This window comes from Xyrauchen texanus, chromosome 8 (genome assembly GCF_025860055.1).
Source record: "Xyrauchen texanus isolate HMW12.3.18 chromosome 8, RBS_HiC_50CHRs, whole genome shotgun sequence".
In the NCBI taxonomy this organism is placed as follows: Eukaryota; Metazoa; Chordata; class Actinopteri; order Cypriniformes; family Catostomidae; genus Xyrauchen; species Xyrauchen texanus.
This window is the reverse complement of record NC_068283.1, coordinates 14152069-14168360: the sequence shown is the minus strand read 5'-3', so window position 1 is coordinate 14168360 and position 16292 is coordinate 14152069. Positions and strand designations below refer to the sequence as shown.

At 40.2% G+C, this 16292-nt stretch overlaps 1 protein-coding gene across 3 annotated transcripts in view; it reads left to right on the top strand.

Moving 5' to 3' along the window:
* The window catches only part of LOC127648031 (cAMP-specific 3',5'-cyclic phosphodiesterase 4C-like), a 92189-nt gene that overhangs the window by 17864 nt on the left and 58033 nt on the right, over window positions 1-16292 (top strand). Inside the window, exon 3 of one of the 3 annotated variants that reach the window (XM_052132601.1) lies at window positions 12754-12767. The exons of 1 other annotated variant lie outside the window; for it this stretch is intronic. In XM_052132601.1, coding sequence (XP_051988561.1) covers window positions 12754-12767 — 14 coding nt within the window. Of the gene's footprint in view, window positions 1-12753; window positions 12768-16207; window positions 16240-16292 lie in introns of all 3 variants that reach the window. One more of the 3 variants, XM_052132600.1, reaches the window with a different exon arrangement.

The following is a 16292-nucleotide window of genomic DNA, read 5'->3' as shown; positions in this document are numbered from 1 at the left end:
CTGGTGATTTTGACATAAGCATTTATTTATTTTCTAAAGTTTGAGTAGCATTCATGTAACTATTGGCTAAAGCATTTCTTCTAGTAACCATTCAGTCAGACGCGTTTTCGCGCTAAAAAAGCTAAATGCACCACAACGAATAGAGCAGAACACAGGAATCTCGAGAGGCATTTTTATCAGTTGAAGACGTTTTTTAACTTGACACAGCATCTAAAAACACAGTGTAACGTGACGCAGTTGTCAAAAGTTGCAAAAACACATTCAGTTTGGACAGCCCCTTGTTCACATGACACAGCACTAGCTGAAGTTTCTCAAAGTTACCTCTCAAAAAGACAGTCTTTTCAGTTGACAGTAGGTCAATTTACACTGTATCAAGCACTGTATTCCTAAATATACCATTACTGTTTTACTGTGAAAAACTGCTCCAAATGATTCAGTGAGAGCACTTTGAACAAATTGTAAGCTACTGAATCATGAATCGATTGAGACAATTTTGTAAGCCCGTTAGACGAATTCACTGAAAACAACCGACTCAAAGGAATTATTCATTCTCAAATTGGGCATTGCTAGTTCTTTTAAAGAGCCAACAGAAATACGGGACACATTTTATGATTGGTGAAATATTCTGTGAATAAATATTTCTCAGGTCAGTCGGAGCGCTCATGATACGCCCAGTGCGCACAACTGCAGGCGCCACTGCTTATGAGAAGCACAAACATCTGCAGCTCAGATTAAAACAGATAATCCTCTAAAATATCGGACAATTCTCGAAATGTTGATTTTGTGCATAGATCAAATTTCAGCTGCATCAGGGAGAAATAGAGTGCCATTCTTTTTTACTTCCTTTGTCTTTTCTTAATTTGTTGCAGTTTATTATCATGCAGGAACACTGCTATAGTGATTGATGTACTCTGGCGGCCAAACGTTTGTAATAATGTACAGAATTTGCTCTCATGGAAAGAAATTGGTACTTTTTTCACCAAAGTGGCATTCAACTGATCACAATGTATAGTCAGGACATTACTGATGTAAAAAAACAGCACCATCACTATTTGAAAACAAATTCAGAACTTCTTAAACTACTTAAAAGAGTTCTCATGAAAAAATCCTCCACGTGCAGCAATGACAGTTTTGTAGATCTTGTTATTCTAGCTGTCAGTTTATCCAGATACTCAGATGACATTTCACCCCACACTTCCTGTAGCCCTTGCCATAGATGTGACTGTCTTGTCGGGCACTTCTCACGCACCTTACAGTCCAGCTGATCCCACAAAAGCTCAATGGGGTTAAGATCCATAACACTCTTTTCCAATTATCTGTTGTCCAATGTCTGTTTCTTTGCCCACTCTAACCTTTTCTTTTTGTTTTTCTTGTAACAAAAGTGGCTTTTTCTTTTCTGCACCCCTGAGTCTTCTCTTTACTGTTGTACATGAAACTGGTGTTGAGCGGGTAGAATTCAATGAAGCTGTCAGCTGAGGACATGTGAGGCGTCTATTTCTCAAACTAGAGTCTCTGATGTACTTATCCTCTTGTATAGTTGCATATCTGGTCTTCCGCATAGACCAATTCTGTCCTTGTTAGAGTCAGTTGTCCTTTGTCTTTGAAGACTGTAGTGTACACCTTTGTATGTAACTTCAGTTTTTTTTGGCAATTTCAAGCATCGTATAGCCTTCATTCCTCAACACAATGATTGAATGATGAGTTTCTAGAAAAAGCTGTTTCTTTTTTGCCATTTTTGACCTAATATTGACCTTAAGACCTGCCAGTCTATTGCATACTGTGGCAACTCAAAAACAAACACAAAGACAATGTTAAGCTTCATTTAACGAACCAAATAGCTTTCAACTGTGTTTGATATAATGGCAAGTGATTTTCTAGTACCAAATTATCAATTTAGCATGTTTACTCAAGGATAAGGTGTTGGAGTGATGGCTGCTGGAAATGGGGCCTGTCTAGATTTGATAAAAAATGACTTTTTTCAAATAATGATGGTGCTGTTTTTTACATCAGTAATGTCCTGACTGTACTTTGTGATCAGTTGAATGCCACTTTGATGAATAAAAGTACCAATTCCCTTCCAATACAGCTAAATCTGTACATTATTCCAAACTTTTGGCCGCCAATGTCATCATGTCATCATGAAACACAGTTTGAAACAAGAAGTGGTCACAGGTGATGCATTTAAACAGCCAGGTGTAAATCACGTAACCTGACCACATGTGATTGGATCACCCGAGACGCATCTTAATATGAGGTGTAAAAAGGGTCACAAATAAAAACATTTTAGTTTTTGAGTTAACAGTATGTTGCATTCTATTCATTACTTGCCCATGCACAAATTGTCCGGTTCACTGACACTGGTCTGTACAGGTAATCCTGTTTGTTAGAACAATAATGTTATGGCAGACAGAATATTTGAACTGGTTGCATTAAATAATTTGTTTAGCCAAAACTCTGAATAGGCTACTAAAAAAACTCTATAACTGATGTTTTTCTGTTTGTGTGTAAGCGTGTGTTTTGGTGTGCAGTGTGTAAGCAGTGTGACTATAAGTCACGGGACTTTTCAGATGGCCAAAAAATAAAATAAAAAAATTAAAAAAAAGAATACTTTTATTCCAGAAAATATAGTTTATTGTGCTTAATCCTCATGAAGTAACATGCTCATATTTTAAGTGATTTATGCAATCATGAAATCAGAGACCTTCACCTCGAAATCCAAAATGAATCTTATTCCAGGTTTAAATGGGACAAAGTGTCATTGTTGACTTGATAAGGCATCTGATTGTGCCTGTTATCACACAACACCTTCCTTTTGGGTGTGGAATCCCTTCCTTGTGATATGCCCATTATCAGAGTAATACACTTAACACCAGTGTATCATAAAACTGCTTCAGCAACCAGTGTTTTATTGTAATAGCTGCCATTAGCTTGTCACTCTGGGTGTGTCCCATGTTGTTTTCTGAAGTTAGATATGCAGATTCCTCTCAAGAAGCACACGTAAGCGTATGTGTTTTTGAGTATGTGCCTGTATGTGAGAGTGCCAATGACTATTTGCATGTGTTTGGGGACAGAGTGGGAGACCAGTCTGTTTGGCCATACTGCTGGTCGGCGGCTCATACATACTCCCTGCCATACGGCCTAAAATCCACCAAGAGCTAACTCTCTTCAAATACAACTACAGATCATCAGGGGATCTGTTTCTCTGTCTCTGTTTGTCTCTGTCTATGCTGTCCAGGCCTTTTGAACTCTTCTCTACTACTGTTGAACAGTAAACTGAAATCTCATTATGAGTAATTTTATATCGGTATAATGGTGATAATATTGTGATTTGCTTTTTTAATTTGGAACTTGCTGTCAAAAAGATAAGATTGTTCATTACAAATGACAGGCAAACACAGATTTACATTATGCAACACAAGTTAAAAACAAAAGACTTAAAACAGTACTGCTACTGTAATGTTATAGAACGGTTAGTTACGACTGTAATTTCTGATTGGATGAGCCACATTTAAAGTTGTTGTAAAATAGTCAATATAATGTACATATACACATGTGACCACACTTCAGTTGAATTCTTTATTAATGTGGCAAGTTGCAACACTGTAACTATAAAGAATTAGGAAAAATGTGAATCAGACTGGTGCAACACACCTTAAAGGAATATTCCAGGTTAAATACAAGTTAAGCTCAATCAACGGCATTTGTGGCATTATGATGATTACCACAAAAAGATTATGTCAACTCATTTGTAATTTTCTTTAAGAAAAGCAAAAATGGAGGTTACAGTGAGACACTTACAATTGAAGTAAATGGGGACAATTTTGGGAGGAATTAAAGGCATAAATGTGAAGCTTATAATTTTATAAATTAAATTTACATTTACATTTATGCATTTGGCAGACGCTTTTATCCAAAGCGACTTACAGTGCACTTATTACAGAGACAATCCCCCCGGAGCAACCTGGAGTTAAGTGCCTTGCTCAAGGACACAATGATGGTGGCCTTGGGGTTCGAACCCCAACTTACATTAATTCTTCTGTTAAAACTTGTGTATTATTTGAGCTGCAAAATTGCTTAAATTGTTTTTATAGTCAATTTAGGTTTAGGGTTTAAAAATTATGTCATTATGGCAACCATGTACCAATGTAAATTGTACATAACTTTAAACAGAAGAGGTTAGAAAACAATTTTATCACACTAAAATAATGGAAAAACGTGTATTGTTTATGTCTTGTGGCTATACTTTTTAAATGGTGAATATTTATAATAATTCATTGTAAGCGCCTCACTGTAGTCTAGATTTTGTTTAGTTATGTATTTTTGTTTAAGGAAAACTTACTGACATAAAGTCCACATTATGCCACAAATGCTGTTGATTGAGCTTAACATGTAACATGTATTTAATAGCAAGTTCTTCCACATCTTGACACTCATTAATCCATGCATGTTTAAGTAATGTTAAGCAGTCTTGCCCTTTAATAGCCACACAAATATATCATAGTATAAACTGCATAGAAAATCTTTACAGGTTGACACATTTCTGCCATTCAGCCCTGTTTGCTGCCCTTTCTTAATCTCTACATTAATAGCAGCGCTCTTCCCTGTGTCCAGTCAATCCACAGCCAATAACTACTTCCAGTATGCACTCAGTTCCTATGTCTTACACCCAATCCCAATTATAAATATCAGTTGAAACATTATGTCTATGTATAGCTTGGCTCAGCATTGATTGAAACTCATCCATCAGAAGAGTGGTCAGATGTGGACAGGGAGAGGCAGACAGCAGAATTACTCTCTGTGTACAGAGGAATGACAGAATCAATTGTGAAAGATAGAGTGTTGAGAGATACATGAGAAGAGGTAAGGTGCTGAAAGAGGATTATTTTGTTTGTTAGCAAGGGAGAGGGTTTGTGTGTGTGTGTGAGAGAGAGAGAGAGAGAGAGAGAGAGATGGCCAGATAAGACAAATGGAGTAGCAGAAACAAAGATGCTCTCTATGAATAGCCCATTTTTCCTGCATAAGTCTAGATGCACAGTCTAAGTGGATCCTTCAGCTGTAACAGCCCTTCAACCAACTGTCAAAAATAATCTAGTCACATACTGTATTTCATTGAAGATAAAATGACAAACTCTCACATAAAGCTATTTCGCACCATGATGCAGCCCATTGTCTCAAACTAGCACGACGTCAACCACAATAAAATCACATGAACTATTAATGTGTATGAAAGCACTATAAATAAAAGCCAGTGGAATTTCATAAGAGACCATAACGTCTGAGCAAGTGTCTGAGCTGCTCTTTCTTGTAAAAGAAAGCTAGTGTCAACCATGGCTGGTGCCTATTTCCTGATAGAGGTCAAGGCTGCAACCCTTCAGAGAAAATAGATTTCAGGGGGGCTTCACAGCTGGATTGACACTGCTTATTCACAGATAGATGGACGTCTCTGCATTATGAAAAAATTGTCTTGACACTTTCTCCATGAAGTCTAACTTGAAAATGTGCCTTTTTAGACTCCAAAAACAACATAATGTGAGCAGCTTGTAGCCTCAGGGTGTATACAGTTCATGCAGTTTAAACACAAAATGCTCCATGGAATATATTTCTCCCCACTTCCACTAATAACTGTTTTTGTCTTTTTTAACTAGAGCATAATTATTGTACTTTCAAGATAGCTTAATTGATCCATCGAAATATAGGTGTAATACCTATGTAGGAGTGAAAATACCCTCCTAGACTTCTGTTCAAATATTTTGCTGCTTTTGACTGTTGGCATTTCAAGTTGTCCATATTTCAGGGCCATTCTGCGAGGTCAGCTAACTCTAACCTGGATATTGATTTTTAAAATGCATCGGTGAATAATAAAACAAAACTTCTAATTGAAAACTTTACTGACATTCTTATCCTGAATTATACAATTAAACTCATAATTTCATTTTCCTTTATTAGCCTATACCAGCCAGCATTCATAATATGTTTTTCGTACTCTGGTACCATATCAGTGTGTCTTATACATTTTGCATGACAAATCAATTGTGAAGGTTGCCATATTAGATCGAATCTCATTAATAAATTGCTTGGCACAAAGAAAAAGAGAGAATATGTTTTTTTTAATTACGGATGGATGGACGGATGGATGGATGGATGGATGGATGGATGGATGGATGGATGGATGGATCAATAGATAGATAGATAATTGATGGATGGAAAGATAGATAGATAGATAGATAATTGATAGATAGATAGATAGATAGATAGATAGATAGATAGATAGATAGATAGATAGATAGATAATTGATGGATGGAAAGAAAGATCGATAGATAGATAGATAGATAGATAGATAGATAGATAGATAGATAGATAGATAGATAGATAGATAGATAGATAGATAATTGATGGATGGAAAGAAAGATAGATAGATAGATAGATAGATAGATAGATAGATAGATAGATAGATAGATAGATAGATAGATAGATAGATAGATAGATAGATAATTGATGGATAGATAGATAGATAGATAGATAGCGAGATTGATAGATAGATAGATAGATAGATAGATAGATAGATAGATAGATAGCGAGATTGATAGATAGATAGATAGATAGATAGATAGATAGATAGATAGATAGATAGATAGATAGATAGATAATTGATGGATGGAAAGAAAGATAGATAGATAGATAGACAGATAGATAGATAGATAGATAATTGATGGATGGAAAGAAAGATAGATAGATAGATAGATAGATAGATAGATAGATAGATAGATAGATAATTGATGGATGGATAGATAGATAGATAGATAGATAGATAGATAGATAGATAGATAGATAGATAGATAGATAGATAGATAGATAGATAGATAGCGAGATTGATAGATAGATAGATAGATAGATAGATAGATAGATAGATAGATAGATAGCGAGATTGATAGATAGATATATAGATAGATAGATAGATAGATAGATAGATAGATAGATAGATAGATAGATAGATAGATAGATAGATAGCGAGATTGATAGATAGATAGATAGATAGATAGATAGATAGATAGCGAGATTGATAGATAGATAGATAGATAGATAGATAGATAGATAGATAGATAGATAGATAGATAGATAGATAGATAGACAGATAGATAGATAGATAGATAGATAGATAGATAGATAGCGAGATTGATAGATAGATAGATAGATAGATAGATAGATAGACAGATAGATAGATAGATAGATAGCGAGATAGATAGATAGATAGATAGATAGATAGATAGATAGATAGATAGATAGATAGATAGATAGATAGATAGATAGATAGATAATTAATGGATGGATGGATGGATGGATGTCTGGATAGATGTATAAATAGAGTGTCTGATAAGTGACGGAATGATGTAAAAAGTGATAGAGAGATGATGCTGGCGGAGAAGACAACTCTACAATGACATAAAGGTAGCTCTTGATGACTCACTCCCTCCCTCTTTTCTGTATCTCTCTTTCTCTCAAGTCTGGTTTAAAATAACAGAGCCCCAGCAGCCCCAGCCTGCAGAGGGGGAGTTTTGCTTTCCATCCCAGAGACAGGGTGATACGCTAAAAATACCCCTCTGTGTGTGGGCAGCACTAGGAGATCAGGGCGGGGGTGCTGCTCGGGAAGCTGGCTTGTACATTACAGATTTGGTGTATGCACCATCAGATTCTGTGTGCTGTCTAAACACACAAGCTATGTGCTTTTACTGGATCTGAGCCAAGCATCAATATCCTTGATTGGCACATGGCATGGATCAGTGTGTTAATTGTGTTCCCAGTTCAGTTGGGATGAGCCTAATGGGATCTCCGAAGTGCCTTTGTTAGAGAGCCAACTGTTCACTGCACTCTTGATTATGGAATTCCTTACCTCAGTAGGTTCTTTCTCTTGGTCATTACACCAGGAAATTATGTTCGATTGGTGCTATTAACAAATCAATACATTGTAATGAATTGAAATGGAGATCACAGCATACCTTAGGGTTTATTTTTGTAGGCGTAATATGTAAGCAGAGCTCAGGTCATCATATTTTCAGATCACAATAGTGTCTGGACTCTGATGCAGAAAATAAAACACAAATCCAATTGAAAGCGGTCCTCTGTCTGCCTTCACTGCTGGATAAAAAACAAAACAAAACAAAAAACAGCATAGCTGGCCAGCACCATATATTGTGTTTTGAATGCTGTTCACAACATGGGACACTGGGGTGCTGGTGTTCCAACAAGGCTTGACTAGCTTAACCAGTAAGATTCCCTTGGTTAACCAGCATCACCTGGAAAACTACTGGTCAACCAGTTTCAACAGCTACAGTTCACACCAACATGTCAGTGCTAGTCCTCCAGAAAGACCAGCATAGACCAGCTGGTCTTTTCATCAGGGTTCCTTAAGAGGACTTTCCTCCCAGTCCATCCATCTATTCAGTCTATTAAGCATTACAGTGTCCTGCTTCTAAAACCAGAGACGACGTAAGTGCGCCTCCAATCTCTACGCAAAAACACTGTGCTGAACACTTGCTGATCGCAAGCAAACCTCATTAAAACAAACACTTGTTCGGGCTCCCCCTTGACATTTCAGCTCACTAAAGCTTGTTAAAAGATGTCTGCAAACCAGATTTTTAATAGTTTCCCATTACTCCGCATGGCCCCTAGATGCACAGGGACGATTTCCATATAAAAGGTTAGCGAGCTGAGAGGCGCTAGGAAATATGAGATGAGCGAACACAGAGAGGAGGAGAGAATATTCTTTGGGATGCCGATGGCTGTACTCAGAAGGAATTAGTCAGATTTGAGTATTTGAGCGGGAAGCTGGCAGGCTATTGGCTGCTTGGCTTGGGCAGCACCAACACCACTGAGTAATGTTGCTCAGTGCTGGATATTGTGGAACTGCAGGGGGGCAATGGGGTTCACTGGGTGAATTTTGCTGTCTTGAGGTCACAGCTTTGTGATATTGCAGGATGGAAATATTATTCATAATGAGGATGTTATTTTAAGCATGGCTTTTGAAAGATTTTCTGGGTATCAGAGATATTCACGTTATATTCTGGTTAGGAGTTTATTGAAATGATTTGGCTAACATGAACATATAGGTATTCCGAATGGATTTTCATGAAAATAGGTGCTGCTTCAGAATGAATATACTTTGATACCACTAAATTCAATAAAGAAATGATTACTCAACCACTGGTGAAATACATTCTGTTGGTATGCACATGTGTAGTATAAATACATTCCCGGATAATACATCTGCCATACTGGCATTGTCCTTTGACTAGTGTTTTTTTCTGACCTATGATATTCTAACAAAAAACACAAAAATGTACTTACTTGAGTGTTGTCAAACAAGTACAATTTAACCAAGAGGAACAACTTTTTTGGTACCTATAGCACTTAAACTTGAAAAGAGCCATCTTGCTCACAGTTCTCTGCCATTTTTATTTCAAATGTGGCTCGATCCTCACCTTCCTTGGATTTATAGGATTACAATGTGTCCACTGGTTGCACACTTCTGAATCTCAGAAGATTCATAACATCACCCAGGTCTTGTTCTCATTCTGCATCGTGAATACTGAGTAGACATCCTACTCATTTAACATGCTGCTTTCTGCATACTATGTAGCAGGGAAGTGTGCAAATTCGGATGCAGGTAGAGAAATCCTGAGTGAAAGACAAATAACAGCAAGAATGACTGATGCGGTGAAGTGGAAAAATACAGGTAGCAGGGCTCTAGTAAAATTACTTTGTGAGTGGCAGCCTATCATGTCTGTACAGGACTCTGACATTGCGTAACACAGAAGTGTCTCTTTTTGCACAAGCCGATGCTTATATGGAATTTGGAAATGCATCAAGCCATATTATAGATAGTAAAAGCAATCTTCTCAATGGCTCTCAGAGAAAATATTGTACAGATGAATCAATGGTATCACGGCTTTAAAGTCTCTTCCTGAGGGCAGATGCCTGGCTTGTCTGTAATGGTAGAGCTCTCTCTGTTGGGACACTTTCAATGGGGTGCTTCTGATCCTGTATGTCAGATAATCTGCTGTAATCCCCAGCTCTCTTATCTGACTGGTGCACAGTGTCCGGCAAGCTGACTTCACGCCAGGAAGCACAGCGTGGCCAGCCTGCATCTTTCAGCCTCAACTGAACCCTGTCTGCATGCCTGTGTGGGGACTCTGACACAGGTCAAAGCCTCTGGCTTAGATCAAAGTTTTCAGATTTAGCTGTCTTGCTTACCAACCCTTTGGGAACAGGTCACTCCAAGAAGTTGTAATATACCTGGAGAGTAGTGACAGCTGGTGCTTTTCATAAGTGGAGCAGCCCAGACTATTGTGTTTGTGTCTGCAATATTGCTCTCAAAACCTACTACTCAAACATTGACATTTCTTAACAGAAATAAAATTCAAAACAGTTTTTGTAGCAAAATATCTGATTATGACAGCTGAAAAAAATGTGTTATGTCAAATTGCAAATAACTGCATGTGTATCTTTGAGCTGCTGGCACCGAACACTCTGCACTCCACAACAGTGATTTTACATTTCATTGGCTGTCAATCACATATATCACCATTTCAGATTCTGTCCGTTTGTTGCGAAGACAAAAATACATTGATCGAAAGCCCAGTGTCGCAATTGTCAATCAGATAAAGATTCTTGGTGGGAGCCTCTCATCCAAATATTATAAATCTTTACCACTGTGTATGAGTCTGTGGTATCTGCCACAGACTCTATGGGCTCCTGCACTTATTTATATAGAAAAAAGCTTGCATTAGTTGAAGGAACAGCACAATAACAATGTGTGATACTTTAAACTTTTATCCATTAAAATATTTAAATGCACAAAAAGTAACATGGAATTTATGCACATTATTTGTACATATATTAAAGGTTCTGTTAGCTACTTTTTTAAATGTAATGGTATGCAGAAAATGTTCCTACTCCGTGAAAGATATCCAGACTGATCTCACAGTGAGATCGGAAAGAGTAGGTCAATTTTTCTTTATTTAAATCTGCATATACTTACCAAAATTCGGAACACTGCCCCCTGTGGCCAAAGCGGTAAGTGTTGTTGGGTGTATGGTCAAGTGTGAGCTCCATTTTCTGGGTGTAATGTCTGTGAAGCGAGTTGTTTTCTGCTGTACAGGCACATATTAGGAATGCCTGTTTTATAAAGTCTACAACCCAACCCAAACCTATACTTAACCTTAACCATTAGTGTATGAAATATGGAATGTTAGATGTGAAAATGCAATGTCCGGCAGAAGTCCAGATGGCTAACATTGCTTATAGCACTTTAAAGAGATTCAATGGGAAGGAGGAGGCGAGAACCAGCTTGACAACGTACATAATATTTTATTAATAAACTGAAACAAAAGACACAAACACACACACACATGACGGACATGTCCGTAAACTATCTCTCTCTCCCGCACAATCCTCCACAGTCGGCCTTTATCCCTCTCAGAGGCTTGATTAGCCTGATAAGGGACCGGGTGTGTCTGATCACGACCCGGCCCCGCCCTCCGCACAGCCAAATTCCTCCCTCGTTCTCTCAGGCAGGGGAGCCCCCGGCATGACGTACACCCCCCCCTCTTTTCCTGGGGAGGGGCGTGCCTCTTGCCCTGTCTGCTGGCAGGTCATCCCTGTCTACCTGGACGAGGGAGGGGACAAGGGGAGGGAAACAGAAATAATTAAATAGGGGGGTACTTCCTGTAACAGTGTAGTACCCCCCCAAAAAACACTGAAAAATTTAAATGAGAGGGAAAAGGCCAACGTGGAGCAGCAGTGAGAGAGAGAGAGGAGAGAGAGAAAAAAAACAACACTTACTCGCCAGTTCTCCGATACACCGCAGCTTGTTCCTCGGCCACTCCTCCACCCTCTAACGTACGACAGCCGCACCTCTCCGGGTGGATCGGAGGTATTCCTCCAGCCCCTGGTGGACGGAACGCCCTGCCCATGTTCTTGGGGAACAGAAGGGGACTCCCCTGCCCCTGGCAGTAGATCTCCCGTTCCAGGCGGTCGGCAGTGAGCCCCTCCCCGCTCACGGTCGGCGGTCTCAGACCCCGCGTGTTTCAGCGGCTGGTAGGTGACTCCTCCGCCCCTGGCAGCAGCCCTGACCCCTTCTCCCCTCGCGGTCGGTGGCTCCTCGTCCCCCGACAGATGGTCGCGGCTGCTCCGTTGGGGTGGACGGTAGTGGCGAGAACTCTACTACGGCGTATCCCTCCTCCTTCCCAGATTTCGGCACCAGTGTAAAGAAGTTCAATGGGAAGGAGGAGGTGAGAACCGGCTTGACAATGTAAATAATATTTTAATAATAAACTGAAACAAAAGACACATACACACACACACACATAAACTATCTCTCTCTCTCGCACAATCCTCCGTAGTTGGCCTTTATCCCTCTCAGAGGCTTGATTAGCCTGCCACAAGCACCTTTAAACTTGTCACAGCTGTGCTTCCCGTTTCTTAAGCAATCAATACTTCTGGAGAGAGCTATAGATAAGCATCTCCATTCATCTCTATGGTAATGCAGGAATCCCTCGAAATACACAATCTCAAGGGTCAGCTGGCTTATTTACAGCACTATGTGTCATGACTGGTCACTCGACAATGGCAGAAGATAGCAAAAATGCTATGCAATCTGTCACATGCAAATACTTGCACTTAAGATGTTGCTTGGAATGTTTTTAATTTCATCACAAGAGACCAAGTGTCAAGAGATTTTTGAATGTCCATCAAAGGGAAAACTTAGACGGTGCAGTTCCAGCATCTAGCAGCAGGGCCTAACAGTGTGATACTTACCAGCCAGGGTCACTCACCTGTCACCAAGGGAGAGGCATTGCAACAAAGCGAGGCAGGCAGGCCAGAGCTTGTCTGGGAAAATGTCAGGAGCTGTGCAGGTTTCACCACGACTCTGGAATAGCGTGTTCCGCAAGCTTCCTTAAATATCTATGTGAGTCAGTGCGGGGACTGATGTGGCACACAGTTCGCTGTAATGCACTGCCAAAGGGACAGAGCACCACAATAAAAGCTCTATCAGACAACATCAGCTGCTGATTAAAGAGCCAGCGATGCGACAGCATCTTATACAGTCGCCACTGATTTTATGAGTGCCCTACACACATCTCCCCTTTCCTTTGGCCCCCTCCCCACACGCACCAATCAAACAGGTGCTAAATGCCCGGCTGAGGCACACTGCTTGCAGAGGAAAGGGGGAGGTGGTCATTGGGGGCATTGGTGTGCAGATGCAACAAGCATCTGCGCTTGGCAGAGGAGAAAGAGGAGGCAGGAAATAACTGTCAATTTCCTTTCAGGCTGCCGTGCTGGGAACATGAGAGCAGTGGTGGTTGGGGGTCGGGGGAGGCGTTAATCATTATCTGAAAGGGAGAGAATGAAGGGGCTTTTTTGTGCCGAAATGCCTTTTTTTTTAAATGGCTCTTCCCACTTAAAGAATTCACTCTGCTCCCCTGATGGAGTGCAACCCTCTACACTGGGAGCTTGTAGATCAGAATCTCTAGGGGCCAGGTATTGTGTTTACTGGTAGTGAGTCAATAAGGGAGTCAATATGTGGATAGAGAGAGCCTGAAAATCCTTCGTTCTGTCCCTCACATACAGCAAGTTTTAATTAATCCAATCAGATTCTTGACTGAAACTTCAAAGCCTTTTAAACCAAGAGTATTAATGGAACATAATCAAATTCCTTTTCTTTTTGTGCTGTAAGAACATTCGAAACAAGCTGCCAGAGCACTTTTGTAGCAGCAGATGGGGAGTAAGTGCGTTAATATGCATTCTAGGTGGGACACCAAGATTACTGCAAAGACAGCTTCGAGGTAGAAGATGACGGATGAGGATTCGATGGTTCACCTATGAATTTGAGATTACGTGGGGGTGATTCTCTAAGTGTGGGGAGTGGAGTTTTTTACATGCGTTTAATCCTCATGACTCCATGCTGCTTCTTTTAGAGTATTACATGCTCCATTACTCATAGGCCCAGCTTTATATTCAATTAATTTAAAACCTGCCACCTCGAAACGGAAGAATCCTCCCTCCACTCTTACCATCGTGGACCACGTAGCGGATGGCAGAGGAGAAAGTGGAGGCATGAAATAACTGTCACTCTCTATTCAGGCTGCCGTGCTGGGAACATGAGAGAAGTGGTGGTTGGGGGAGGTGTTAATCATTAACTGAAAGGGAGAGAAAGAAGGGTTTTATTAAATTATTTTTATTTTGCTGTCACATTACAGCAAAGACAGCAGGCAGCCTCTTGGACGTTAGGAAGATTTTTCACATTGTGTGAAGCCTTCCGGCAGAACATGTGTGAGCTATTATGAATTTTAATTCTTCCTCTGGGACATTTACCATATAACTGTGTCCTATATTTTTAGGTGCACCTTTAATATTTCAAAGCAGTTAGTGCCTTTCTTGTCTCTTGGAATTATTGTCATTCCAAGGAAGTACTGGTTCTCTTGTTGCACCCTCAAAAAAAAAGAAGCCGCCCTGGGGTGCTGCCCATGTCGCCAAGGTCACTTACTGAGCCTGAATTTACATTCTCTGCCCAATCAATGCACTATGGTTTGTTTTCAGAGGCATGTGGAGGCTCTGATGTTAGCGTGTTATCTTTTATAGAAATACTCACCCAGCTGGCACAAATCCTTTCCTCTGTGCCCCTAAGATCCTCATGTCATTGTCCGGAGTGCTACTCTCCAGGGGTTCTGTTATCACGGAATGAAGGAGAAAGCTGCCAATGGCATATCCTGTAATCGCAATGTGCGAAGGAGTGTGTAGTGTGTGCGTTTCTGTGTGATTGCGTGTACTTTATCTATGATGAAAGCTTAATATGTTTTTCCACCCTCATTGATTACTGAAGTGGATAATTGCTTCTTCTTCCACAATCTTTTTTTTTTTTTTTTTGCTCATTAATACACCACATTTGCGCATTGGAAATTGAACTACATGTGCAACTCAACGTTTATGAAAAAGCTTGTGCTATTTATATCATTTCTAAATCTATGAAAATTCTTTTAGTGCTTGGAGTTCAGTTTGAATTTCTGAGAGGTAGTGATGCAGCGTTTGACGTGACGACAGGTTCACAAAGACATGCACACAAAAAACGCCCTTTGATGGTGTGTCTATGAGCGTATAGTGAGGGTTTTTCTTGTGCCTTATAAACAAACGAGAACTCCAATATCCCAGCATGCATTCTGCATGCTTTTTATTCTGGGCTGAGTCACAGCCACAGAGACAAATTACAGTGAAGGAGGCAGTGAAAGTAAGAGATCTTTGAGAGACAGAAGACGGGGGACTGGTAGAAAGCCAGAGAGAGGAAGAAGGGGATAGAAACAGGGTGAGGGAGAACGAGGGGGATCGAAGCACAAGACAGGAAAGGGGAGGATAGGGGAAAACTGGTTGACAAGGCTTCTCATTTCTTATTGTTCGCACCTTTGTGAATAGTCTCTGAGCTGCACAAATGTCACATGACTACAGAAGGCATTAAAGTGAAGCACAGACAGTAAAGTAGAAGCATTTGTGTGTGCCCACACATTCTCTCTCTCTCTCTCTCTCTCTCTCTCTCTCTCTCTCTCTCACACACACACACACACACACACACACACACACACACACACACACACACACACACACACACACACACACACACACACACACACACACACACACACAGTACGTCTACAGACATGAATACAGTGCAAGGAAAGCAATGCACTCTGAGCGAAAGGCGCTTTTTCTTCATAAAAATAGGAAATAGATTTACTGAGAGCTACCGTTTCAACAGCGCAGTAAAGCCTGGCTGCTATAGTTATGCTGATAGTGACAGGCTGGGGTGTGTTCACTCTTTAAGGTCAACTGTGTGTTTTCATTTGTAATTGGTGTTGTAGTTGATGCTGGAAAGAATGAAGCGATTTTGGAAGAAAGCGTGCATGCACCTAGGGCAAGTAAATATTTAGATAGGCCATGAGTCACCCCCTCTCTTCTGCTCTTCCACTTCTCCTTCATGTTTTTGCTCTCTTCTCTCTTTTTTTTAAGTACTCACACACTCCATCTTCTTCAGAGCTCTGACCTGTTGCTCACATTGCTTAGTGTCTATTGCTGCAAGAGGAGCTCTGTGAACCGTGCGATAAGTAGCGAGAGAAGGAGAGAGCATCCAGAGTAATTGTAAAGGAAGCTAAATGGAAACAGACGGATGGAGTGAACGAAAAGGTGAAGCTCAGGTCAAAACCCTGGGGTAGTGTTTGTCCCAGGGTGCATGTAGAGAGGATAGGTA